Source organism: Mus caroli, unplaced genomic scaffold, assembly GCF_978045245.1.
Source record: "Mus caroli unplaced genomic scaffold, Mus_caroli_1 scaffold_11, whole genome shotgun sequence".
NCBI classification, from domain to species: Eukaryota; Metazoa; Chordata; class Mammalia; order Rodentia; family Muridae; genus Mus; species Mus caroli.
Window position 1 is genome coordinate 98,057,238 of NW_028227266.1, and position 27,981 is coordinate 98,085,218.

The window sequence follows — 27,981 nt, forward strand, 5'->3', positions numbered from 1 at the left end:
GTTTAATCCATATTTGCTTGTATTAAAGTTTTTCCTTCTGTGAGTGTGATTCTCTTCTCCTGGTTCAATACAAGTTTATTGCTCCAAACTTCCCCCTAGCCTGACAAGCTAAAGGCATCTGGACAAGAGGGAGAAGGCTCTAGCAGTTAATCCTTTACTTAGTACCCTGCTGTTTCCTGATGAGGTGTTAAATGCCAGAGACTTGCAGTTTCTGACCTTAAAAGGACTCAGGCAGGTCAGCTATTGTAGCAAAGTGACTTAGACAGGTAAACGTTTTATTATACAGCAACCCTAAATATCTCCTAAGATCAAGTCTTAATTCCCCCAATGCCCTTCCCCCTCCACTGCCTGGAGAAGGCAGAAGAACAGTTGGGGCTGGCCCCCAGCAGGATACCTGGTTTGTTGACAAAAAGTAAGCAATTAAGATCTTCAGTTCCACCTGGCGGTGGTGGCGCATGCCTTTAATCCCAGCACTTGGGAGGCAGAGGCAGGTGGATTTCTGAGTTCGAGGCCAGCCTGGTCTACAAAGTGAATTCCAGGACAGCCAGGGCTATACAGAGAAACCCTGTCTCAAAAAACCAAAAAAAAAAAAAAAAAAAGAAAAGAAAAGAAAGATTTCCTATTCATTTATTCTTGTTGGGTGGCTAAGCCAGAAGCTGATAGAGATGGTAAGCCAGCATTTGCTCTGCCCTGCCCTGCCCTGCCCAGCCTCAAGAGTGGACAGATTCTCAGCTGATGACTCAGCTACTTTTATCTCTGCCATCTTGTGGCTTAGAGTTCTTTGGGCATCCCCATGGATAATTGGTGTTGCTGGGTGTGATACCTATGTGGGGTGACTGTTGACATTGGGTCTCATCTCTTTGATTTTCCTTGCCTTTGTTGCCTTCTTCTCCATGCTGTCTTTGGTGAAGAGAGCCCTGTAGAATCATGGTCTATAACACCATGAATAGTCCGTCTTACTGCTCTGGCTTGCTCTCCTGCACCCTGAGTATTAACAACCTCCCCCACTTCTCTCCACAGGAGGATTTGAAATACTATGGTTGATACCCATAGGATCTTCTTGTGTGGTAAAGTGGGGAACTTTACCTGGGGTAGGGCCTGAGTTGCTGGGTTCTCTGATCCTTCCTTCTTTACCCTGTTCTCACTGTTGGGGTAATTGCACAGAGAACCCCTGTGAGGTGGATATATATCATCATGTATAATTGTACTTCCTGTCTTAAACTGGAACTCCACAGGGCCTGTAACATTTGCTTCTTCCCCACCCTTTTTTAAACAATATCAAATTTGAGTCTCTCCTTCCAAAAGGTTCTTCTTGGACTTTTTCTTTATGTCAATCTCTTGGGTGCATCCATCATCTTTGGTGTCATTTCTGTTGATAAAACCATATCCATTTCTTATAGTGAACTAATTTAGGATCCTAGTGCCTCTCTTGTCCCCTGCTGCTGCATGCGTAGTTACCTATGGAGCCTAGCTTGGTGTCTGGGGGTATGGAGGAAGGGTGGCTGCTGAGTCTCTGTCTTGCTGTTTATTTTTGAGTTGATGGTGATTGGGGTAGGCTTTGGCAGCTGTGGCTCCTTTGGGGGTTGACGAGCAGTGATGGTCGGGAGACTGGAGGCTAGCTGTGGCTGCTTAGACATCTCCCTGGCTTATGGTTATAGATCAAAATGGTTGGTCAGTCAATAGCAGAAACACATCAAACATCACAGGGCTTGGGAGCATTGAGTTGTTGTGTCCAACTCGACCAACAAGGAAAACGCAACCACTGGTTCTTCTTAAAGCAGTTTACTCAGGCAGCTAAGCCACAACCACGCCTCAACCAATCACCACAGGTCACATCACCTCACCAGGCAGGCTTGCTCAGCCAATCAGGGATTAAGGGTGAGCCATCCACCAAATATGGGCTTGTTTACTGCCTGGCATAGATTTCTGTCCGGCTGGCCAGGGAGTCCGGAATGGCTTCCCACATTGAGTGACTGCACAGTGTGTTCACAAATGCCTTCTTTGCCTGTTCTTGGACTTTGAGGCTGGCACCTTCAGAAGCAAGCAAAGAGATTTCTGAGGTAGCCCAAGCTTGTCTGAACTCACAGTGAGCAAGACGATTTCCAGGAACTATCCATGAAGTTTCTAACCATCAAAACCCAGTACAGAACATTAAGATATAGGTTTTGAAATGTGAACAAATAAAACGATTAATTAAAAAAAAAGCTATAGACTTATAAGCACCAACAGTGGCTCCTTCTACTTGTTCAGCTGGCAAAATCTGGGGGTAGGTAGGTAGGTAGGTAGATCAGCTGAGCCCCTCCTGTCAATGCACAAAAGGATGACTCTGGTATTAAATTGTGGTGAAAAGATGAACTTAGAAAGTTATTGTTTCTCTATGTTGGTGGAATTGGGAGGAAAGAACGAGCCCTCCGTTCTGTCGCCGTGACCCAGCTGGCCACTCGTGCTATTTTGACCTTGTGTGGTCTTGGGAAGGTCTGACTCTTCATTGGTGTTTGCCTGTAGATTTCATTTGCTATCCACTTGACCATCTTGACTTTTCTCATTGGCGTTTCCTTGAGCTTCAGCCCCACTTTGTCACTTCCTCCATGTGTGTCTTTGGCTTCTCTCTCTTTTAATGTGCGGCTCAGCAAACCATTTCATGATTTGTTTGTATGGTGCTTGTTTGAACAGTTCAGGATCACTCTCCACATCTGTAGGCTTTCCTTCCTTTAATGCCCCGTCCCTTCACAGTGTGGTTTTTCTGCCTGAATTCCATCAGGGCACTCTTCTGTTCCTGATATAAGAGCAGCTTGTGAGCTCTTCCCATAGCTCCAAAAGCCTTCTGTGCTCGAACATTGTCTTGATTTTTGTCAGGACACCAATATTACTTCTCTATCTGTCACTTCAGGAGTAGCTGAACAATCTCAAATGAGTTCACATTACAGAGGAACCTGGACAGATCAATCTTGCAATCTGGTTTTTGTATGTAGAACTTAACCTCTCTTCTTCTTGTTTAACCTTACTGTTGAAGGTCATAAAAGCAACCTGCCCTGAGCCTGCCCCTTCAGAAGTGGTCGTTTCCCTAGTCAGGCCTCACACAACCCTTGATTTCTTTTTCATCATTGTTAAAGGGATACTTGTTTCAGAGTGCCTGGTTTTAGTTTTCAGTTGTATCCTCTCAGTATGGCCTAATTTGATCTTATTTAATTAGACTTCTCTTTTTCATTGAAATTACAAGTTGTTTTTGTTTTAATTTCCCACTAAGGCCTACATGTGATTATTTTGTATAATGTAACAATTTACTCATTTGCATATTTCTATTATGTTGCTAATTATAGTAAAAAAAACCCACTAAATTTAATTTAATACATACAATTTTATATTAAAACCAGGCATGACACACAAGTCTTTCATTCTAGAACTTGAGAAGCAGAGCCAGTCACATCTCTTTAAGTTCAAAGCTGACCTGGTCTAACATTGCCAGTTTGACTCCAGCCAGGGTTACAGTGAGACCCTATCTGGAGGAAAAACATTTATAAAACCTTCTGAGTGCTGGAAGGATGGCTCACTGGTCTCCCAAGAACACAGCAGCCATGCCATGTGGCTCACAACCACCTCAAGCTCAAGAGGCTGACGCTTGTCCAGTATGTACAGGCAGTGAACTTAATGTGCTCGTCGTACCTACCTACGTGCAGAGACGCACATGGACATCTACAAATCCAAAGTCCTAGAGGTCCAATGTTTTCTGAAAACATAGGAAATCATATACAAGATTTTTCTTCACATCTTAAAGTGATTCCTTTTTTTCTCTGCTGTGCTTGTAGCAGGAGGAAGCAGAATGGGAAAGCATCAATGGGCTACTGATGACGCATGGCTTCAAACCTTTATGTCTAGTCAAAGGAGCAGATCTCAGAGGTAACTACATCCTGCTGATTTGTTGGGTACAAAAATGTAGTTTTAAGAAGTTTTTTTTAAATCTTAAAATGGTTTTACCATCTCTCTCTCTCTCTTTCTCTCTCTTTTGTGTGTGTGTGTGTGTATAAGCATATATATGTAAGTTTATATAATTCTTTATACAATGCAGATTTCATTGTTTTTGACAAACAATCATCACAAAAAATGAGGCAGATTTTGAAAACGTTGATGGAAGAAACAACACGTCAGCAGAGCATGATACGGGAGCTTATAGAGACCAACCAGCAACTTAAGTAAGACAGTGGGGAGCGCCCCGGAATTGACTGCATGCACGCTAAACACAGTCTGAAGAGGAGCCTGAAATGTCATTATACTTTGGGGTTTTTTTTTTTCATCTTATGTGTATGAGTGTTTCTGTTAGAATGTATGTAAGTGTACCATATGGGTGCCTGAACCCTCAGTGTTCAGAAGAGGATATGAGATCCTCTGGAACTAGAGTTATGAATGATTGTGAACCACTATGCATGCTGGGAACTGAGTTTGGGTCCTCTGGAAGAGTATCCAGTGCTCTTAACCACTGAACCATCTCTCCAACACCCTGAAATTTCATTTGTATTAAATGTAAAACAATAGTTTTACAGATAAATGGGCAAACATTGAGTAGATATGACTTTAGGTAGCATTTAGCATTGATATGTAATGGCACCCTCTGTTTCTTCTGTTACTCTCTCCTATAAGGTGGACAAGACTGGCTATGTCATGGGCATGACTGCAGAACTATTAGAAGATCTAGAAGTGTAGAGGCTGGGCTGTAGTTCAGTGCTAATAATGCTAATTTTTGATTCTTGGCACCAAAGCAAAATAAGAAATATTAAGAATGTGAAGACTTTTTGGAAAGTAAGCTATTATATGGCATGTATGATCTGGTTTATTTTGACACTGAGGGAAGAAATTGTGTCTGTTAATTAGAAGTGAACTTCAGCTAGAACAGAACCGAGCAGCACACCAGGAACAGCGAGCCAATGACCTGCAGCAGATTATGGACAGTGTGAAATCCAAAATTGGTGAATTGGAAGATGAATCCCTAAACAGGGTTTGCCAGCAACAAAATAGAATAAAAGACCTTCAAAAGGAATATAAAATGTTACAGGTACTGTATTGAATTATATAGGTATAATTGTTATCTGATGGTTAGTGTTGAAACAGTTCATCCTAGTCCCAGTTTCCATGTGCCTTCCATGCTGTATGTCTGTGGCAAAGAGGTCAAGGGAATCCAAATGCTTTGAAGTATGTAGAGAGGTGTTAGAAGAAAACAGTTAACATTGGCATAGGCCAGGAATGTTAATAGGTGATCTTTTCTATTTAGTACCCCATTTTGAGATTCATCTGTGTGGCTGCATGTTGTAGTTTCACGAGGATTCCTAAAAGATTCACGTATGTGTCTATGTGAGTGTATGCCATGAATGTATGGGTGCCTTTGGAGGCCAGAAGAGGGTGTTAGGTCTCCTGGAACTGGAGTTACAGGAGCTTATGGATGCTGGAAACTGAATTCAGCTCCTGTAGAAGATTAGGAAGTGCTCCTAAACCATTGAGCCTTTCAGCATCTCACACTGCACTATTGCATAGCTCATTATATCTGCACAGGAATTCTTCCTGCACTTGTAAACCTAAGTCTACTTTATAGCAAACATAGTACCATGTTTAGAGCTGCCGTGTCCTGTATATAGGTAACAGTGCCTGAAATAGATCTCAAATTGGCCTGCAATGAGCTCAGATTTCTCTGTAAATGCTTTATAATACTGTATGTATATCCCATAATGAATATTATAGAAGTCAGTTATCTGCAAAGAAATCCTTACAGTGTATACATAATAATGTCATAATACCCAGAATACAACGCTTGCTCTGTATTGAGCATATATTGCCCGGTACACAGCACACAGTGCCTTCATATAGCCCATAATGCTTTGTTTAGAGTTTATGGTGTCCTGTGTAGATCTTATAGTGCACCTCTATGTGGGGGCAGTTTCTTAATTGGTGATTGATGTGGGAGGCCCCAGCCCATGATGGGTGGGTGAGGCCACCTATGGGCTGGAGGGCCTGGGTAAGAAACCAGGCTGAGCCAGCCATAGAAGCAAACTAGTAAGCAACTCTCCTTCATGGCCTCTGCATTAGCTCCTAACTCCAGATTCCTGCCTGTTGGATTTCCTGTCCTGACTTCCCTCTGTGATTGACTATGATGTAGAAATATAAGTCAAATAAACCCTTTCCTCCCCCAAGGTGTTCTTGGTCATCATGTTGGATCACAATGGTAACAGAGTTGTCTTAGGTATTGGAAACATGAATAGATCTCACAATTTACCCGATGGAGCTTAATATATAAATACACCTATATAATAAAGTGCATGGCGTTATGTAAAACCTGTAGTGCACCTCTGGTGAGTATATTGTGTGCCACCGGTTGAGCTCATTTCAACTGCATGAAGTTCAGAGTACACCTTTTTTAGTATCCATACTACCATATTTAGAGGTCATAGGCCATGTGGAAAGCTCCTGGAATTCTCTGTAGAACTCATAGTCCACTTATATAGAGCTCCCAGGTCAGACTTCATCTTGTACATGAAGAATTTGTAGTATTCTTTTTGTAGCCCATAAAGACTATTAAAGATTTCAGAGTACTCTGCATGGAGCTAAGACAGCCTTGTTCAAGTCTCATAGTGCCTTGTGGATTTCTCATAGTGAACCTGTATGGAGTTCATGGCCATGATAGTGACCTGTGTAGAATTCAATACATCTCCACTGAGTTTATATCATGTATGACTAAAGCTCATCATGTATCTGTTTAGACTTTATAATCCCAAGTACACATCTTACAGTGCACACACACACTCACCTATCCTTTTGTGTGTGTGTCTGATTTGTATTGAACTTATAATGTATCTATATAACTCATAGTGTCCTTTATAAACTCATAGTGTACCCCTGAATAGTTCAAGATGCTCTTGATTAGAGGACATATTATATCTGTGAGCTCATAGTATCCTTGATGGACCCCAAGTGCCCTGTACAGAGCTCTTAGTGCCTAGTATAGAGCTAGTGCCCTGAATAGAGTTCACAGTGCGTGTGATTTAGAGCTCATCCTGGAGTATGTAGATCACACCGCATCTTTATATAAGCTTACAAGGTTCTGTATAGATGTCACAGTCTCCTCTGTATATCTCCTTGTACACTTATATGCAGCACACAGTCCTGGCAGGGATCTCATATTGCATGTATGTTCATCTCTTAGGGCACTTTATAGATGTCATAAGGGCCTCTTTAATAAAAGTCATGATGTCTTATATGTAGATTACAGTTCCCTGTGCTGTTTACAGCTCACAGTGTCCTCCTTACAGAGCTCATAATGTCTTATATGGAGTCGTAATGCTCACGAGTAGAGATCCATTTCTACCTGTTAAACACTCATATTGGAAATGTATTTATTTCATTATGCCCTACTAGAGGTCATAGTTCCCATTATGAATCTTACTACCCTATATAGAGGTTTTAGTGGCCAGTATAGATATCATATTTCTCTTTCTATAGTTATATTACCTTGAACCATGTACAATAAAGCCCTGTGAGCAGATCATAGTGAATTTTGTACAGAGCATAATTACCTGGACTGTGAGCTTCTGGGGATTTTTCTGCCTTTGTTCCCATTTTGCCATATGTATGGCGGTAATACAGATGGATGCTACTGCATCTGGCTTTATGTGGGTTTGGAGACTCAAAGTGCAGGTCCCCCTGCTTTCTTGGCAAGTACTTTACCCACTGAGCTCTCAGCTCATGAATGAAAAATGAAACATTGAAATAAAAATAATAAATTGAAAAAGACACTATATGATGAAAGTCTTCCTGTTCACAGTTTATGGATTGACAGAATTAGAAAGTGGTTTTATTACCAAAAGCAATTTCTTTAACAACTATCAAAATTCAAATGACAGTTTTCACAGATATGGAATAAACAGCCCCAGTATGAATAAGGTAACAGTTAAGGCCCTTGATGGCGAGAGCAGTTCTGGCTGCAAGTAATAATGCTGGAGATAGTACTATTCTGGTTTCAAGTTATAACCACAGAGCTATAGTAACAAAAACAGTTTGGTGGGCTGCAGAGATGGCTCAGCGGTTAAGAGCACTGACTGCTCTTCCAGAGGTTCTGCGTTAAATTCCCAGCAACCACATGGTGCCTCACAACCATCTGTACTGGGATCTGATGCCCTGTTTTGGTGTGTCTGAAGACAGCTACAGTGTATTCATATACATAAAATAAATAATTCTTTAAAAAAAACACACCAGTTTGGTGTTGCTGGTATAAAATGTATCAGTGAAATAGAATACACAACCGAGAATTAAACACTTACAGCCAGTTGAATTTTGGGCAAAGATGCCAAATACTACATTTGAGAAAGAGACAGCATCTCAACACAGTACAGGGAGACATGAATATCCATATGTAGACAAATGAGACTAGATCCTTATCTCTTACCCCATACAAAAATCAATTCAAGATGTAATACTTGAAATTGAAATTTTTAGGGGAAAAAAAAACAGAGAAACCTCTTAAAATATGGACATAGGCAGGGACTTTCTGAAAAGGACTCCAATAGCTCATGAAATAATATCAAGAATTTAAAAGCCTCTCCACAGGAAAGGAACCAAGCAACAGGGTAAAAAGACAACCAGGAGAAGGGGAGAAAACTGTACTAGCTGTGAATATATAAAGATGCAGGCAGGCGTGGTGGCGCACACCTTTAATCCCAGCATTCAGGAGGCAGAGGCAGGCGGATCTCTGAATTCCAGGCTAGCCTGGTCTACAGAGTGAGCTCTAGGTCAGCCAGGACTATACAGAGAAACCCTGCCGCAACAGCAACAACAACAAACAAAACAAAATACAGTCAGTGGATAAATAGCCTAATTAATGAGCAGACTTTTCTCAAAAGATTGATGTACCAGTGACCCATAAATAGACAAATAATGGTCAGCACTCTTAGCCCCCAAGGAAATGCAAATTAAAACTACATTGAGATTGTATTTTACTCTAGTCAGAATGCCAGTAATTAAGAAAGCAAGTAACAACAAGTGATGATGAGGATTTGAAAAAACGAGAACCCTTACCCAAAGGAATAGAAATTAGTGTGGAGGTTCCTCAACAAACTTAAACTACCATATGATCCAGTTATACTACCAGTCTACTCTTCCTGGGTGCACTCCAAAGACTGTAGGTTAACGTACCACAGACACTTGCACATCTATGCTTACTGCAGTGTACATGCGTGCATGTATGCATGCATGTCTTGAAAGTTGAAGCCAGACTGGGGGAATGAAAAGCAGTGGGGAAGAAGAAAAGGAAAGATACGGAGATACAGAGGTGAGCATTGTCAGAATACATGATACACAAAAATGCTATGAATCTCATCACTGTTTAATGAATATATGCCAAGAACACAATCCATCTCAATGATTACTTCTAGGTTTTGGCTGACTTACACACTGGCATCTTCACCACTTAGCTATTGAGGTCATGCCCGGTTTCGTGGAGAGCCAAGGTGAAGAATGGATGACTGTATATTTCATGGTCACTAGGAGAGGGTATATTGGCCAGCAACTAAGACTGTTACCCCTTTGAAGGTTGCTAATTTTCAGTAAATTTGATGCCTTGGACAAATGACCATGTACTTGGCCATGAGTGTTTTCTTTTAAAAGTGATATTTTTTTATATAAATCTAAGGCACATACTGATTATTCCTGGTTATGGACCTATTCTGGATTTATAGTCTTCCCCCTTTTCCTGGATGTCTCAACTGACTACATCATTTGTGATCTACAGATCATTTTTGATTTTTAAATTTTCTTTTGGGGGGTCTTTAAAAATATTTTTAATATATGTCTCTTCCTGATTATTGTTTTATCTAAACCTAGATATAAGTTAGGCAGAATAGTGCACACAAAACCCTAGCAATTAGAGGCTGATATATTAGTATACAAGATGGAAGCCAGCCTGGACTACATAAATCTCATAAATCTATTAAAATAAATTATATTGGCTTCATATAGATTTTTTTAAAAACTTATTTTTGTATATGAGTACATTGTAGATATCTTCAGACACACCAATAGAGGGCATCAGATCCCATTACAGATGGTTGTGAGCCACCATGTGGCTGCTGGGAATTGAACTTAGGACCTCTGGAAAAGCAGCCAGTGCTCTTAACTGCTGAGCCATCTCTCCAGCCCCTTCATATGGATTCTTAAAACCCTTACTGATTATTTAACCCTGAATGCATGAAGTCAACGTAGTTCCCTTATTTTATACGTTTTCACGTTTGTGACATAGTAATATTCCTTGCATCAATTTTAAACAGGCTTGATGCTACTTGCTGAATGAAACAGCTCAGTGGAGATGGCGACACAGGTATAAGGAGACAGCATGTCCTACATGTCTGATCATAATCGTGCTTTTACAATGTTTTTACAGATGAAATGCCAGCACTATAAGAAAAACCGAATGGAGCAAGAGGGGACCATTGCTTCTTTGCAAAAGGAGATCCACAGACTTGCCAAAGAGGAGGAAGAGCGCATCCTCACTCAGAACAGAGTGTTTGCCCATCTCTGCAGAAGAGTTCCTCACTCAGTCTTGGATAAACAGTAATGCCTAGTACATAAGACGATAATGGAGCTAGGTGGATTGTTTTCAGCTAACTTTTTTATTGAGGGAGGTTAGATTTTTTGCTATAGAAATCTCCTTTCCCCCCAATTTTTCTAGTTCATCATTTTGTGTGTGTGTGTGTGTGTGTGTGTGTGTGTGTGTGTGTGTGTGCGCGCGCATGCGCACATTTGTATTGTGCATGCATGTGTCTGTGAATATGATTTTTAAGAGTATTTTGAGGAATTAATTAATTAATTAAACTTTATATGTACAGGTGTTGTGCCTGCATGTATTTATATGCACCACATGCCTGCAATGACCAGAAAAGGATGTCAGACACCCCTGGAACTGGAGTTATAGACAGTTAGTTGTAGGCTATCTTGTGGGTGCTGGGAATAAAACCTGTGTCCTCTGAAAGAGCAACCAGTGCTCTTAGCCTCTGAACCATCTCTCCAACTCCTTGAGGAATGGGTTTAGACATTTATTTTTAAAATATTAACTATGGATGGGTGGGTATAGTGGCACATGCCTTTAATTCCAGCACTTGGGAGGGAGAAGCAGGTAGATAGATCTCTGAGTTCTAGGCCTGCCAGGGCCATACAGTGAGAATCTATCTCAAAAAAGAAAACCCAAAATAAACAAAAAATGCTTACCAGTTTTGTGTGTGTGCAAGTATGTGCACATGCCTGAGTGTGTGTGTGTGTGTGTGTGTGTGTGTACACACATACACATACATATATATGTGTGTGTATATATACATACATATACATACGTACACACACATATATATACATACACACACACACATACGTATACACACATATATGTATGCAGAGATTAGTAGAAGGTGTTGGGTCCCCTGGAACTAGAATTCCAGACAGTTGTGAGCTGCCATATGATGTGCTGGAATCAAACCCAGGTCCCAAGTAAGAGAAGCAAGTGCCCTTAACCACTGAGCCTTGGGCAGATATCTCTGAGGGAGATTGCCAGAGGTAGGATTGTTGGGACAGGAAGACTATGTATTTAATAAAGTGAAACATGCTTATAAATATAGTAATAGAAGGTATATAGATATAGATCAGTGCAATACTTGTTTCTGGCAAGAATTACTGAAAAAATTTAAGTTTGCCAGACAATCTGTGCTAAAGATTTGATTTCGAGTAATGTGTATGTATGCATGTATGTGGGTATATGTGCTTCCAGAGCCATTGGAAAGAAAGCTCCAGGGCTGAAGTTACAGTGACTTTGCACTACCCTGTGTGTACTGAGAACTGAACTTGGGCCTTCTGCAAGAGTAGTATACACTTTAAAAAGTGTTTAGGCCTGGAGGGGTGGCTCAGAGGTTGGGAGTACTCGGTACTCTTGCAGAGAACCAGGCTTCTAGTCCCAGTACCCACGTGGTGTCTCACAGTTGCCTGTATCTCTAGCTCCGGGGGATTAGATGCCTCCTCCTGGTCCTCCCTGGGCACTTGAACACAAGTTGTACATACACACATAAATAAGTCTTAAAGAAAAAAATTAAAATGTATTTTCTGTGTATGAGTGTTTTGCCTATATGTATGTACCACATGTGAGCCTGTGCCTGTGGAGTCCAGAAGCAAGCATTGGATCCCTTAGAACTGGAGTTAGGGATGATTGTGAGCCACTGTGTAGGTTAGAAATCAAACCTGTGTCCTCTGAAAGCAGCAAGTCTCTCTAGCCCTGCAGTATGCTCTTTTAACTGCTAAGCCATCTCTCCACCCCCAGTCTGTATTTTTATCTTTGTGATTTGAAATTATGCAGGAAGTACAGTAAACACTACCTTTTGAAACTGACTGAACATAGTTTTTGTTTTCTAGATTGCTGTGCCTAATTGATTACTATGAGTGTAAACTTAGAAAACTTCATATACAAAGGTATAAATAATATAATTTTATTTTTATATTTATACATTGTTTCTGTAGTAATCTCAGAAGTTTGAAGCGCAGGGTAAATGAGGTGCTGTGCACTGCACTGTTAGCCACTTACGCGCTACAGTTTTTCTTCAGGCTTTTTATTAAGACTTGAAAGCAGTATTAGGAATCAACAGTATGTGTCCAGGGTGTTTTTAAAAAGGCCAGGAAATGTTCCATTTGTATTTTGTTTGTTCATTCAAGTATTTTTCACCCACTCTTGTGTCCCGTGACAAAGTTTTCTGGTCCTCACACATTCTAAGAGTTAGTAAACATACTGCTCTAAGATTAGATAGCTACTGTGATGTGATACTATTCTTTGTAGAACAAGTGGGAACCTGGGATTTCCATGTTTAAGTTATTAAGCCCTTGAATTGGCTTCAGTTTTGCTAGCTACATGTTCTCTTTAAGGAGAAAGTCCCACAAGATGTAGTGTGTTTGTCTTCCCACAGGCAGTTTGAGGAAGACAGTCAGTCAGAAGAAAAAGACTTCACAAACCTGGGTGCCTCACCAAATTATAAAGGCGTTCTGATGGTATGGAGACCAGAGCACTGACAAATACCTTTTCATAAAGCAAAATAATCCCCTAAGAGAGTTCCTTATTTTACTGTGACATGCATTGCAGTCGTTACAGAAGCAACTCAAGGAATCCAAATCCAGGATCGACGTGCTGGTAGGTGAGAAGCTGAGCCTCCAGAAAGATCTGGAAAACAGGTGGGAGAAACTCTTAGAATGTCAGAAGAGTCATTCCTGCCCCCTTTCTCCAGAACTGAACCCGAGCACCTGACCTCCTGTGTTCCCTTTGACTGGTTGTATGTCATGGCAAATGGTGACCGCAGTAAGAATCCGTAGGGAGCCGGGCGTGGTGGCGCGCGCCTTTAATCCCAGCCCTCAGGAGGCAGAGGCAGGCAGATTTCTGAGTTCGAGGCCAGCCTGGTCTACAAAGTGAGTTCCAGGACAGCCAGGGCTACACAGAGAAACCCTGTCTCGAAAAACCAAAAAAAAAAAAAAAAAAAAAAAAAAAAAAGAATCCGTAGGGAAGCAAGGGGAGCGAGAAAACAGGAATCCATGTTAGGATAAAATTGGCTAAGACCTTTGAGGAGATTCAGGGTTTTGTGTTCTTTGTTTGTGTTCATATGTGGGTGTGCATGAGTGTGCACATCTGTGCTCCTGAGCTGCCTACCTTGCTTTATGAGACAGGATCACTCCTTAAGACCTGCTGGGAGCTTGTTAATTAGACGAGGCTGCCTTGCTAATGAGCCCTGGGGATCTGCCTGTGGGATCACCTCATTCCCAGTGCTGGGACTACAAGTGTGTGCCCTCGTGCCTTTTTAGTAGATTCTTGGGTTTGAACTCTGGTCTCCATGTTTGCATGCCACTCTACCAGACTTCGCTCTCTCTCCAAGTCCAGGTTCAGTCTGTGTTTAGTTTTTCTTTTAAAATTAGCTGTAGTGAGGGCTGGAGGGTTTCTCACTTGGAAAACTGTCTGCTGTGCAAGCATGTGAGAGCTTGAGGTCAGATCTTTAGCACTATTGTGAAAAGGCAAACTGTAGCAGCGTGTACCTATAATTGCAGCATTGGATGCAGGAGTGAAGACTGGCAGATTCCTGGAGCTCACTGGCTGGCCAGCCAGCCTAGCCAGTTGATGGACACTATGTCCAGTGAAAAAACATATCTCAAAACTAAGACAGCAATGAAAATGATCCCCGATGCCATCTCTGGTCTTCACACATATTCACACACATGTGCATGTGTGCTTGTATGCAAACATGCACCTACTCACATCCACACACATACATACAGTCACAGCTAGCTACAGTCATGTATGGTTGATGCACAATATATTATACACAGTTTGAAAGTGTTGATATATATTGACCCCTGTGAACGGTCACCACTGAGAAAATTCTCCCCCGGATTTTGTGTTTATGTAGTTTTGTCCTCACATACTTATCTTTACCTCAGACAATCTCTGGTGTGTTTTGTCTTTCTTAGATATTGTATAGATGAATTACAGTGTTTCTTGTTTGTCTTTACAACTTCACATAACATTTTTAATTTTAATTTTTAAAATTAAAAATTGACAAATTATAGTTGTAGTTGTCACAGGATACAAAGGTATGTGATTTAGGAACATAGTGTGGAATACTTACATCAAACTAATTAACATCAGTTACTTCAAATGCTTACTATTTTTCAGGTGAAAACACTTGAATTTTAGTAACTTACTGATTTTGAAATGTATACTCTATGGTTACTTTCTATAACACATTCAATTTCAGTGGGTTTCTCATTCCAAAATTTTTTTGGCTGTTTTTTCTTAGCCCTGTGGTTATAGGAGCAAAAAAGTCAGTTGTTTCTGTTACAGAAAATAGGCAGCATAATTATAAAAAGAAAATACTACTTGGTGGTGGTATGTTACCTGGAATGAGCATTGATAAAACTTTAATTTTACTCAATACCTTTTATTGTAAGTCAGAAATTATCCCAAGTTTTGGGATAAAACAATGACCAAAACAAACCCCCCTGCTCTGAAAGACTTATAATTTAAAGATAAAAGGTTATGTGGCGGCCTCATAGCATAAAGTCTGAAAACTTCCTGTGCACCACAGGAAGATGGAGTAAGAACTTCAAGCACGTGTGGGAATCATGAACTGTTAGGTTCAGGACAGCAGTAACCTGTTGTGTGAGAGACAGGAGTGACGCTATAGCTAGGGTGTCAGAGCTAGGGTTTCTCTGGCCGGGATAAAACACATGCATGGCCAAAAGCAAGCTGGGGAGGGAAGGGTTGATTTCACCTTACAGGTTAGAGTCCACCATCCAAGAAAGGCAGGGTAAGAGCCTTCGGGCGGGAACTAAAGCAGAGGCCATGGAATTACGTGGTTACTGCTTTGTTCCTCGTGGCTTGCTCAGACTGCTTTCTATAACACATTCAGGCTCAGGCGTGGGCTGGGCCCTCCCACATAATCATCATCTGCAAAGTCTTGCTTGCGGGTCAGTTTTACTTAGGTGCTCTTTGCTTGTTTGTTTTTCCAGTGCAGTGGTACACTGCCTTTAGTCTAGGCAGAGACAGGTGGATCTCTGAGTTCAAGGTCAGCCTGGTCTACAGAGCACGTTCTAGAGCAGCCAGGGCTACACAGAGAAACCCTGTCTCAAAGAAACAAAAAGATTTCATCTTCCCAGATATGTCTAGGTTTGTGTCAAGTTGACAAAAGCCAACCAGCACAGAAGAAAACAAGTTTTAGTGTAAAAAGGATTTAATATCCTTTGTTAATATCCAAATATAAACAAACTAGGTGATAGATGGGTATACCATAGACAAGATACAAATCACCTCAAAAGTGAGTAGTAACTTTAAGGAATTATACAGAATGAAATCAAAATGCCTAGTGAACACCTAAGAGTTAAAGATTTAATAAGGGGCTGGAGACATGGCTCAGCAGATGAGAGCACGGTCTATTTTCCAGAGGACTGAAGTTTGATTCCCAGAACTCACATTGTGACTCACAAGCATCTGGACTCCATTCCCATAGGATTCAGTGCTGCCTCTGGCATTCACAGGCACCAGGCACACAAGTGATACACAGATAGATTTGCAGGCAAAATACCCATACACATAAAGTGTAATTAAAATAATTTAATGTTTATTGATAATATAATAATTTTTTATTTATTGTTTAGTATGTGTTTTTCTCTCTTTGATACATTTAATGTATTCATCATGATGTCTCCTCTACAGGCCCACAGAACACGAATTAAGACTTTATAAACAACAAGTGAAGAAACTGGAAAAAACCCTGAAGAAAAACATAAAGTAATTACATTTTCTCAGACTTTCTGCTTATAGTTGGGTCGTATGTTTTATTTTTGCTTTTATATTTATCAACCGCTGTGCTTTATCCTTGGCTTGGGCTTGCCAGGCTGAGTGGGGATGTGACATTAGAAGTAATTTTGAACTAAACATGCTAGCATCAATCTATAAATCCCAGCACTGTGAAGTACGGGCAGGAAGATCACAAATAAGAGACTAGCCTGGTCTATATAGCAAAGCTCAGTTTCAAAACAAAAACAAAACAAAAAACAAACCCAAAGTAAACAATGGAAAAGGAGATATTTCTGATTCTAACAGTTTAAAAGCAAATTGGATTTGACTTCGTTTTTATATATTCTTGAGAATTTCATGCATATATGATCATATACATAGGTACTTAGGCAGCATTTTGACAGCAAGATCATTTATCAGAATAGTAGTGGCAGCTTCTATCCTAAGGCCTCTGAGCTCCTGAGTCATGAACGTTTGACAAGGGTTAAGCACCAGGCATCCTGTTCCCTCTTGTGGAACAGGCCTCGAATCCAACCAGAAAGCTGTTATCCCAGGCCACTGTTAGACCAGCAGGCGTCTCTTGCGTGGTAGGTCAGTGCTGCAGCATTAAGGCCCAGCTGGTTAGGGCCATTGATTCCTTTCCAGCAACCTGCATTGCACCTCCGGGCACTCTGAAAGCTAGCCAGCATTAGGAAGTTTCCCGGTTGGTTTGAGATTTATTTCTGTATGGTGCCTTCAGCAATAATGTCTTTAGAGTCTTGTACTATTGTGTGGTGGGTAGCCAGGGGCAATGAGAACAGCCTGTGTTGACTTGGAGAGCTCTTGGGCCTCCCTGACCATTAATTCCTAGGAAGTGTCCATGTCTTACCCATGTATTCTGGGAATGGCACTGTTCACCAAAGCAGGTTATTTCCATTAAAGAGGTATTTTTTAAAAGTTGTAATTTCAAACCAGCTACTTAGCTAGTGGACTTCCATAGGCTTTTTCTTATATCTTTAGTTTTGGTTAACTTGTTTTCTCTTTAACCCCCTAGCCCCCATGCTTACTTAACCCTTTAACAACCAGTAATTCCCCTCTTCTTTTATTTCACATATATTTTTCTGTCCCTTCAATTTTAAAAATTGAGTTGTAAGATAGTAGACCTCCATATGGTTTTTCATGTATCCCTTCCTTGGGTCAGCCCTCTTGTCTACCTCCTAGGTACCCCATACTGTGCACCCCTTCCTGGTTAAGCCTGTATGCCGTTCTCACCCACCATACCACTGGCATTTCACCTAAGACCTATTATCCTCTGCCCTTACTGTGTCGCCTTCAAAAACCCTTTCTAGCTTGCTGGCTTCACTTAGTTTCCAAGTTTAATACACAACATATTTGACGTTAGGAACTGCATATGAGACAAAGTGTATAATATTTGATTTTTCTAGGCCTGGACTTGGTCTTATTTCTACCTCAATTGAGTGAAAAAAAATATAGGAAGAAAAGAAAAAAATGATTTTGATAAAAATTACCTTTAGAAATGGGAAAATTATAGGAGAAACAGAAATTATGGGTAGCAGATCCTATATTTTTATTGTACCTAAGTTACAATCTGAAGTTTTATGTTAATTTTTGTATTAGAGATTGAACCCAGGGCCTTAAGCACGGCAAGGTAAAGCCTCTAGCACTGAGGTGGCTCTCAGCATGATCTAAAAACGTTTAGTAAGTTTTGTCATTTAAAAACTAAAAGTACCAGAAAGCACATAGTGAACCAATCCTATCTAACACCTCTAGCTCCTCCTCCTGCTTTACAAAGTAAGGTCTGAGGCATTTAAAAGCGATGATCTTAAGAAGTGACGGTGCGTCCATAAGGTTATCTAGTATATTCATTGATTCAAACGACGAGGACTTGAGACATTTGTGAAGCTTTGGGATTGATTCTTTTGAAATTTGTTAGTATATGCATTAAATATAGATCAATTCATTTGTGTTGTTGGTATACATATTTCAGTTTTCCAGTGATAGCTGCTCTTTCTCCTCCCTGTGAAAACACTACTGTCACAACTGAAAAGGCAAACAAAAATAAGGAGGGATTTATTGTCTATCTACGTAAGTTTGGGGAGAAAAACTACACAGAATTCTAGGGAAAGGTTTGGAAAGGTTGCATTTAGTCAGTGAATATCCCTATTGTTGCTGTGCTTTGTCTGCACAGTAGTCCTTCCTTGTATCGATGTGGCATTCTAAACACTGGGGTTGCAAAATAGACCTCATTGAGATGACATAGGGAGAAGGATCATGAAGGAATAAAAAAGGCAATTTCGATAGAACATGAATACTATATTAATAGTGGTTTTGATAACGGCAAGCAGGATAGTGTGGTCGGCAGAGGCACCACAAGCATTACATGGTGTGTGGCTGTCAAATTCTTTTTCCACCAATTAAATAAAGGGCAATAAAGGATCCAAAGTGTAGCACAGGTAATGTTTAAATCAAAGCAAAAATAGCAGGTAAGAACAGAGTCCTCTGAAAGGATAGGTCCTGGAGTTCGCAAGGTATCTTTGGTGGAGTTTTTTATATTGATTCAGTCAGTACCTTCATTACCAGTTTAACTGGAACTCTCTGATATGATGGGGTTTTTTTCCAGCTCAGGGATTAGGTGGTGGGCTTCAGTACTCAGGCAGGGAAGTTATTTTGATTAGTTGGGGCTCTGGATCCACGAGGTAGCAGGACATTGTCCACATGCCTTGCACTTTCTTCTATACATGTCTCTCTCTACAAGTACCCATTCTCTGATGTAGGCCATGCTGGAATAGAAGGTTCGTTTTTTGGCCCTGGCCCCTCCTTTACGATATTCAATATCCACTTTAGGATATGTGGAGTTAACATTATCCTGGTCTCCTTTTCTCTCACTCTCTACCTAACAAGTGAACTACCTAACTCCTACTTTCTTTCATCAACCCCTCTCAGGAGGTAACCCTAACTGCGGTCAGGGGATTGGGTCAATGATTCGTCAGCTGACAGAACAGTAGTCAGGGTCCCTCCAGAAGGGCCTGTTTAGGAGCCCATAGCAGAATGGTCTATGTGGTGGTGGGTTGGCCTGTCATTTTAGTTCCACACAGTGATAGCTTTCTTTCATTGTCCTATATTGTTGGTATTTGTGGCAACATCTAAAACATATATTAAATGAGATTAAGGGCATTATAATGGAGGTGGTTAGGAGCGTCTGTTGCATCTCAGGAAAGGTCATTGATGAGGGAAATGTGCATGATAGCCAGCCACAGAACCTTGGCATGGTTGGGCATAGGTGATAACAAGCTAAGGATGTCATTTCCTCCCTTGTCCACTGTTAAGTGTATCTTATTGAGTGTTCTGTTGACTTTTCTGAGAAATTTGATTGCCTTATTATTTGCCAAATCTAACTGAGTCTCAGGCCATTGTACATTCATGATTTTAATGTCGCAGGGTGTATTTACAGTTAGCTCTAGGGATGATTTTTCTTTAACATCAAGGTTATCATAGGTTATAAGTGGACCATAAGTAGGTCTGTTTAATTTCGTTGGTATTGCACCAAATTCCAGTGTGAGGGAGTGTGTGCTTTGTTGTCTACAGGAGAAGTCTTATCATGTTACAGTTTCCTTATGGGTTACACCCTCCCAGCAAGCATTACCCATGTACCAAACATAATTCCTAGTTGGAACAGAGACTAAGGGCCAGACATGGGAGCAATCAGAATTCCATTTCTTTTAGGGACATAGCCAGACACCACCTTTTTGTTCACAGTTAGAGATAAAGTCCCACTGAAGCTCATTTTGGCGGATTGTCCATCTCTGTCCAGTGGGCATGATGTAAATGGCCTCTTCAGTTTCCCATTAGTCCAGTTAGTTGTACAATAGGAGATTTTGCAGATTTATTTAATCTAGGAACCTGGGCAGTTAGAGCACAATGACTTGTGTTGAATTTAGTAGTAATTATTTTCTAGAGCATAGTTACCCATGTTTTTTCTATAGTTTCTTGGCATGTGGCTCTGCATTAAGGATGGTTGGCCATTGTCCCATAGCTAATTATGATTCCATCTGCATCAGCATAGTTCATAGTCACTGTTGAGTTAGGGTACAGGCCCTTCACAGTTTTGGGTTAGAAAGTAATTTTGTAAGGCCTGCCTAGTTTAACTTAGCCAATCTATTGGGTTAGAATTTTCTTCTGGGAGTATCTCCCGTACTCCACTTTCCTCCTGTGATAGTAACTCTACTCCATGTCCTATTCTTTTTCTAGAGAATGTCTCCTCTCTGTTGTGGCTCATTCAGTTTGTCCCATGAATCTAGTGCCTAGTTTATCAAAAAAGATCTGCTTTCTTTTGGATTGTCAGTCAGTTCTGAGAAATCTACCCAGAATATTGGCTCCATTGAAGTGTTTGAGTACAGTTAGGGTAATGAGAATGGGCCCCAAATATAAAAATGTCCCAGTGTAGGGTTGATCCAGTAAAAATAACTCCTGTGTAGGATGAAGTCTGAGTGTGCCATAACAGTTCCAGAGTTTTCCAGGCCTAAGGATGGTACTAGTACTCACTGGGATGTCGGTCCACCATATCATTCCAATAAGTTTAGAGCTTTTAGTTACTGGGGATTCAATAATCCATCATCAGCTACCAGGTAGGGAATTTGGGGCGGGGGAGGGGATAACAGTGGTATAACAGTGGACCTTGCATACGTTTGCCCTATCTTTAGAGACCTCTGGTGGAATGTTATTAATAGCAACACAGTAATGAGACTGCTGTCTAATAAGTATTGTCTCTTGTTTCTCCCATAGCTGAAGAGAAAAGACCAGATATTTTATTTTGGTTATGTTAAAGGGATTCCTAAAAGGTATTGCTTTATTGATTGAAGTTCCAGATATCCCTGAAAAATGGTCCCCTTTCTAAAGATCTAGAGTAATTCCCTCCCACTCTAAAAATTGGGGCAGTCCTGAATTTGATTCAAATTCGATAATGAAGAAACGTCCATTTTTGGAGGAAGATGAAAGCCCTATATTTTCCAAGGTCTGTGAACTTGGGTCAAATAAATTAGGTTCCTGGGTAGGACATGGAATATGGGGAGGGTGGGTATTGGAGTAGTCAAAAAAATCATCTGGGAGTAAAGCAGTGTGATTTAAGGGTCATCCCGAATTATGGGAAAAGTTGCACCACAAAGTAAGGTAGGCACAGGACAAGTGAGAGATAGACTGAAAGCTACAGCAACAGTGGTGCCTACACATGCTGCTGCTTCGCACACTTATGAACTTATCTTTTGTTGGAAGACAGTTGTTTAAAGAGCAGCTTAAGGTCCGCAGAGAGTAACTGGAATGAGTTGGCCTTGGTCTCAGGACCCATTGATAGCTTAGGAGAATCAGGGAAAGTAATTTAGGTTTGAGACTAGTATGGTGAATTCATGCATCCAGTTTTGCTGCTCATGCTGCTGTAATAAGGATAGAGTAATAGGATATGGGCCCTCCCACAGTGGGTGAGTGAGATATTCATTTTAATGAGGAGTTTTAACTAAGTCCCCAGAGTAGAAGAAGTGCTAGCTATCTCTGCTGCTATTCTTGAGAAAACCCAACTTGAGGTTCTTGACAGTAGTTGCTAGAATTTTGCTAATTGGAAAACATGGGAAATTACAGTTCTGGGTCCAACGCCATATCATCAGTAAGAAATGGCCTGCTATGTAGTACCTCAAAGAGGATTAGGCCCTAATAGGGGTGCTTATAAGCCTGATTAGAGGTGTAAGGGTAATTTAGTCTAAAGAGATCTGGTTTCCTGGATGAGCCTTTTTAAATGCCTTTTTAAAAGTGTATTTCCCAGAGCCAACATGAAAACTGCAACTGAGGGAGTAAAGAGTGGTTATAGAAAAGACAGAAAGAAGATATAAGAGACAGGTATGGAGAGGTGCAGGCTAATACCATGCCAGCAGTTAGTATATTTTCTCACTGTCTTTAAGCAACAGAAAGCATGAGCAATTCCAATTGACCATGTCTCTTTTTCAGAGAGTTTCAAGAAAACTCAAACCCAAGCCTATGCTTAGATTGAATGGATCTCTGAATCCAAGGCAGCTTTTGAACATAAAGAAGGCCTTAACTGCGGAGCACTAGCACTGGGACTGCTCACTCAACTCAGCTTTCCCTCTATGTAATGAGAGAGAGAGAATTATTAGAGGTCACAAGTACTTTTAGCCTTGACCATACCAAAGGATGTAACAAAGATGGGTCAGGAACATGTGTCCAATACAGCTTCCCTGTTGTCATAGTCAGGGCACTCGGCAGGATCACAGTCAGCATCATTCTTTGTCCCAGCATCAGCATATCTCACCAATTGCTCTGGCAGCCAGAGCTGGCAGCCAGAGCTCGCTCTCTCTCTCTCTCTCTCTCTCTCTCTCTCTCTCTCTCTCTCTCTCTCTCTCTCTCATATTATATAGGGTGGAAAGTTGAGTTGGGTGGCCAATTCACCATACCCTGAGATCCAAACATAATATCTTCTGACTCCTAGGAAGGCCTTCAATTATTTTAGAGTCTTGGGGAATGGGAAGGACAGAGTTGGTTGGCTGTGTTCTAGCCCTAGGACTTTTATTCCTCCTGTTAGATGTGACCAGGATAAGCAACTCTGGTCTGGTTTACTTGTACCTTATCCTATGTCACCCTTTATCCCCGTCAGCAAAAGGGTTAAGGAGAGGTTTTGTGGTCCAGTAGAAAATCTCCTCGGAGAAGCCGTAAAGAAGACCATCTGTGTATTAGAATACAATATTGGAATGGTCCAGGATGTCCCCATTCCATTAAATCTTGGGAGGAGGGCTGACCCAAAAAAGAATGGACTATCTTGAAACCTTTGCAGGAGCACAGTCCATGTGACCTGTCTAGCCCTTTGAGTAAGTCCTCAAAGACATAAGGAGGTTGGCCGCTGGTGTGCATGGGAAGGCAAAGTGAAACATCATTACTAACACAGAGTTGTGAATGGTGCAGGAAAGAATCTGAATCAGGAGGGAGAGGGATTGGAGTTATGGAGTAAAGAGGGACTGCTTCATCCATGCGTCTAAGAGCTGGACTTATTTCCACTTGCTGGATTCCCTTCCTTACTCTCAACATAGGGTTCTTAAATGGATTTGATCATTGAATTAATGATCCCTGTTTCCTTAATATTTTATTATGAAGTATAGGGGTCCATATTTTACTTGATTGGGCCAATTCAGGGTGATCCTTCATGTAAAAGAACAATATGGCATCTTAGCCCATTTTCTGTCTTGAGTGGAGTGATGGTTTGTAATTTAAACTGCCAGGAGGCCAGGATTCCCAGTCACTTAGTGGGTATACTGGCCAGGTCTGGTAGGGTGTAGGGTGGGGAATCTTCTCCTTAAGGCTCTGACCATCAATCTTACTCCAGTTTTGTAAGAGGCACAGCAGGGTAGAATTTGATGTGATCTTGGACAGATCAAATCTATCTTAAAACAACAGCAATAGGAGCATTCCACAAAGAGAGCCACCTTCTCTCCGTCTCCTCTGCCCTGTGCCTTGAGGGCTGTCTCTGGTCTAGGAGATCCCTCGTGTCTTTAGAGATTACTTCTAACTTGTGACCTATTGGAAGGAACTTTCCCAGTGACAGTATGGCTTATATTTTACACCCATGCATATGTAAAGTTTGCACACATAAAAGTAAAAAGATAAGAGGTTTTGGGGAGGCCAGCTGCCTCACTGGCTTAATCATTTTAGTTTACTAAAAGGCTAAGGAAGCATTTTTTTTACCTTGATATTTTTTTTCTTCTTTAGATTACAAGATCTTATTGGTCAAAAAAAGTCTGATGACACAGAGAAAAAAGATGAGCCCAGCAAAGACAGCCATCAGCAGGCTCTCATTGAGCAGAGCTACTTTCAGGTATTGGCTGGCTGATGAAAGGCTGGTATGTGTGGTGCCCCTTGATTGGTTGCAGTGTGATACATCACCCCTTTATAAGGAATGCTGTGCTGCTTGGTATCTGTGAGTGGTACTTACAGATGCCCAAGTCTGCAAAATCCCTCATATAATGGCATTGTGTCGTGACTTGAATGTGAAATGTCCCTTAGAGGTTCATGTGTTTGACCATTTGATATCCATCCATTTAGAAAGGTGGTAGAACCCTTGGGAGGTGGAGCCATGCTGAGGAAGAGAGTCACTGGGATCAGGCCCTGTTGGATAGCTTGTCCTCGTTTCTTGTTTACTCTTTACTTCTGAATGTGGATGCTGTGTCATCTGCTAGTCTCCAGCTCTTGCCACCATGCCACCATGCCTTCCATGCCTTCTGCTATGTCTTTTCTGCTTCTGCTATGTCTTTCCTGCTAGGATGGAATATATCTTTCTACACCTGTGAGCCAAGAATAAACCCTTTCTCCCTGAAGTTGCTTTTTTCAGGGTAAACACCACAGCAACAGAAAACTAAGACACATAGTATTTTCCTGTAACCAATCGTCTTTATAATATCTACTACAGTGTAAACACTGTATAACTCTATCGTTTAAGATTTTTATAGTTTTTACTCTCACCATTCAAGCTATTTACCCTTTTATTGTTCTGGTTGTTGTATTGTTATTATTATATAAGTAAACTTTCAGATCTTTGGCTTTCATTTAACTCAAACTATGTAATGTGAAAATTAACTTTACTGTTTATTGAATAAATAATTAAATCTAGTAGTTTATTGAATGAAGTGGGCTTACACTGAAACATTTTTTGTTCCCTATAGATTTTTGTCTCTCTTCTCTATTTTCTCTTCTTTCTCATGCCTTTTTTCATTCTTTCCCCCTCTCTTCCCCTCTTTTTCTCTCTTCTTTCTTTCCATTTTGTTCTTCTTTTCTTTTCTTTTCTTTTCTTTTCCTCCATCCCTCCTACCCCACCCTCCCTTTCCTTCCTTCCTTCCTTCCTTCCTTCCTTCCTTCCTTCCTTCCTTCCTTCCTTCCTTCCTTCCTTCCTTCCTTCCTTCCTTTGACTAGGCTGGCCTCAAACTCACAGAAATCTACCTGCCTCTGCCTCTTGAGTGATGGAATTAAAGGTGTGCGCCACCAACCAGCCATAGGACTTTCCATTTTGAATTAATTGGTTATGAACAGGTTGTATTTTTAAAGTCTTGTAATGTTTCATGTCAGTTATGAGAGGAGAATTGTGTTTCCCTTGTGAGGGCTGAGCTTGTGCCCTTGAGAAGCTACATTCGCATCTGCTATGCTTGTACTGCCTCCCTCTGTGCACACTGGAGTTTGTACCCTTAAAATTGACCATGTTCCCCCTAATTTACTGACATGACACTCTGTTAACGCACACCTTTATTTCTAACTTCTGTCGTCTGTTCCACTCTCCTCAGTTAGTTCACCCACCACATTCCTCGTGGTTGGTGTCAGAGAAAAGAGGATTATCTTCCTGCTTTGGTTCATAACTTGGAGAATATTTTTAATTAATTACTTATAGATGAGTTTATAATAGAATTAGAATGTTGAAATACTTATCAATGAACACAAAACAAAAACTTATGAACAAGCCTTAGAAGTCAGGTTCTCAGCATCTGTTTGCTGTAGCTTTTCCTGGACAGACAACTACCAGTATTTCCTACGAGCTCTAGAAACCCTGTACAGGCATTCTTGGAGAATCCTGTCTTAGGGAGGACTTACAGCATTTATTAAGAATTATTGGGCTGGCTGGCCAGGACTTTTCTATAGAGTGAATGTGTGGGGCTTTGTTAGTAACTCTCTTTACCTGAAATTTTAACTGAAATTGTGAAGCAAATAAAAAAGACCCTTTAATATCATACTTAGCTTAAATATGAGAAGACAGAAACACAGAAACATGGAGACTTAGGTAAGGATGTCTAGATGGTTATTATTCTGTGTGGATTATAACAGTCAATGACAGCTTTCAAACCCAATTAATTATTAATTAAAAATTATTTAGTTTTCCTTAGAATGTATGTATTCCTGTGGAGACTGCATTGCTTCTGTCCCAGGTGTCTGGAAATGATTTGTGGGCACCTGACACACACCTTTGTTGCACTCACTGTGTCAGACACTGACAACTCTCATAGCTACAAATACTGCCTATGCTTACAGGTGCTGTGCAGCATCAATTCAATTGTTCACAACCCACGAGCTCCAGTGATTATTTATAAACAGAGCAAAGGAAGAGCCCCAAACGGCAATAAAGATATTGGTCAAGATTGTGGATTTGAACATCTTGTTCCTATAATAGAAATGTGGGTAGATGAACTGACATCCTTAAAGGTAAGTAGTTGAATATTCTCTATATGCTTGGAAAATCTGTTGGGCTTGGTTTTTGTTGTTCTTTATAAAGCTAAAAAACCCCACTTTTCTAAAATTGGAATATTGTTGCTTTCATATTTTGCTCTGTTTTGTTTTTGAGACAGAGTATAATTGTATAGTCCTGGCTGGCCTGGAACTCTTTATATAGACATGTTTGGCCTTGAGCTCACAGATAACCACCTGCTCCTGACTCCTGAGTGCTATAATTGTGGGCATGATCAACCATGCTTGGCCTTACATATTTCTAATCCTGTAAATTGCTTGTTTTGATAAGCTTGCCTCCTCCAAAATTCTACCACAGAAAATGTTTGGAGTTTCTCTCATTGAGAATTTGTAGTGGATTCATCTTTGCACTTCTGAGTTCTTCCATACCCTGTATCTTCCTCCTGCTGAGATCTGTGCTGCACATTTCCTGACCTTTGCACATGCTCGGATCAATGTCTTACTTAGCCTCACTTTCATCTTAATGGGGAATATTTTTACAATCTTAACATTTTATTTTTCTTTGTCAGAACTGGGTTTATTTCTGTTTGTTTAATCTCTAGAGAAGTTGATTGTTAAGAAGCAACTAGGAAATTAGATATATTCACATTTGATTTATAGATCATTTTATATTTATTGTGTAACTTGAGCTTATTCCATTTTTTTATTAGTTTATTGAGAAGTGATTTGTTATAAAGTTAATAGTAATGTATTTATGCCTTGGAGTTTTTCAGTAACCTATAATATATACAATTCTACTATGGTTAATAAAGATAAGATTCACTGACAACATTTGTCAGCATTTTGTCTTCTTACCCGAAGACACTTGCGAAGAGTATGTGACCTCTTTAGGAACAAAAAGTTGTATTTGTTCTTATATGCCTCAAAGCTCTTCATGATACAAATTAATCCGTATTATCCAGAATAATTATAGTTCCAGACCACTAGAGGGATTTTTTGTTTGTTTGTTTTCTTGCTTGCTTTTTGTCTTTGTTTTTTGTATGTTTTTTAAAGATTTATTTATTTCATGTATGTGGATACACTGTCTCTGTCTTCAGACACACCAGAAGAGGACATCAGATCTCATTACAGATGGTTGTGAGCCACCATGTGGTTACTGGGAATTGAACTCAGGACCTCTGGAGGAGCGGCCAGTGTTCTTAACCACTGAGCCATCTCTCTAGCCCTTGTTTTTGTTTTCTGAGACTGGGTTTCTCTGTATAGCCCTGGCTGTCCTGGAACTTGCTTAGTAGACCAGGCTGGCTTCATTCACAGAGATCCATCTGCCTAATGTTGGAATTAAAGGCATGCACCACCACACCTGGCTTGAGTTTTTTAACTTTTAAAATCATATCTGTGCACAATCTATGAAAGAGTCTTGGCACTCA

The 27,981-nt window shown here is 40.6% G+C and overlaps 1 protein-coding gene across 6 annotated transcripts in view; it reads left to right on the forward strand.

The window, feature by feature from the left end:
- Cep70 (centrosomal protein 70) overlaps positions 1 to 27,981 on the forward strand; it is a 56,518-nt gene that overhangs the window by 21,225 nt on the left and 7,312 nt on the right. For 5 of the 6 annotated variants that reach the window (XM_085827938.1, XM_021172784.3, XM_021172782.3 and 2 more), the window contains 10 exons: positions 3,807 to 3,897; positions 4,067 to 4,190; positions 4,867 to 5,047; positions 10,415 to 10,584; positions 12,424 to 12,480; positions 12,969 to 13,050; positions 13,142 to 13,230; positions 16,256 to 16,330; positions 24,101 to 24,206; positions 26,402 to 26,572. In XM_085827938.1, the coding sequence (XP_085684064.1) occupies positions 3,807 to 3,897; positions 4,067 to 4,190; positions 4,867 to 5,047; positions 10,415 to 10,584; positions 12,424 to 12,480; positions 12,969 to 13,050; positions 13,142 to 13,230; positions 16,256 to 16,330; positions 24,101 to 24,206; positions 26,402 to 26,572 (1,146 nt within the window). The remainder of the gene's footprint in view (positions 1 to 3,806; positions 3,898 to 4,066; positions 4,191 to 4,866; positions 5,048 to 10,414; positions 10,585 to 12,423; positions 12,481 to 12,968; positions 13,051 to 13,141; positions 13,231 to 16,255; positions 16,331 to 24,100; positions 24,207 to 26,401; positions 26,573 to 27,981) is intronic. The other variant, XM_029481713.2, reaches the window with a different exon arrangement.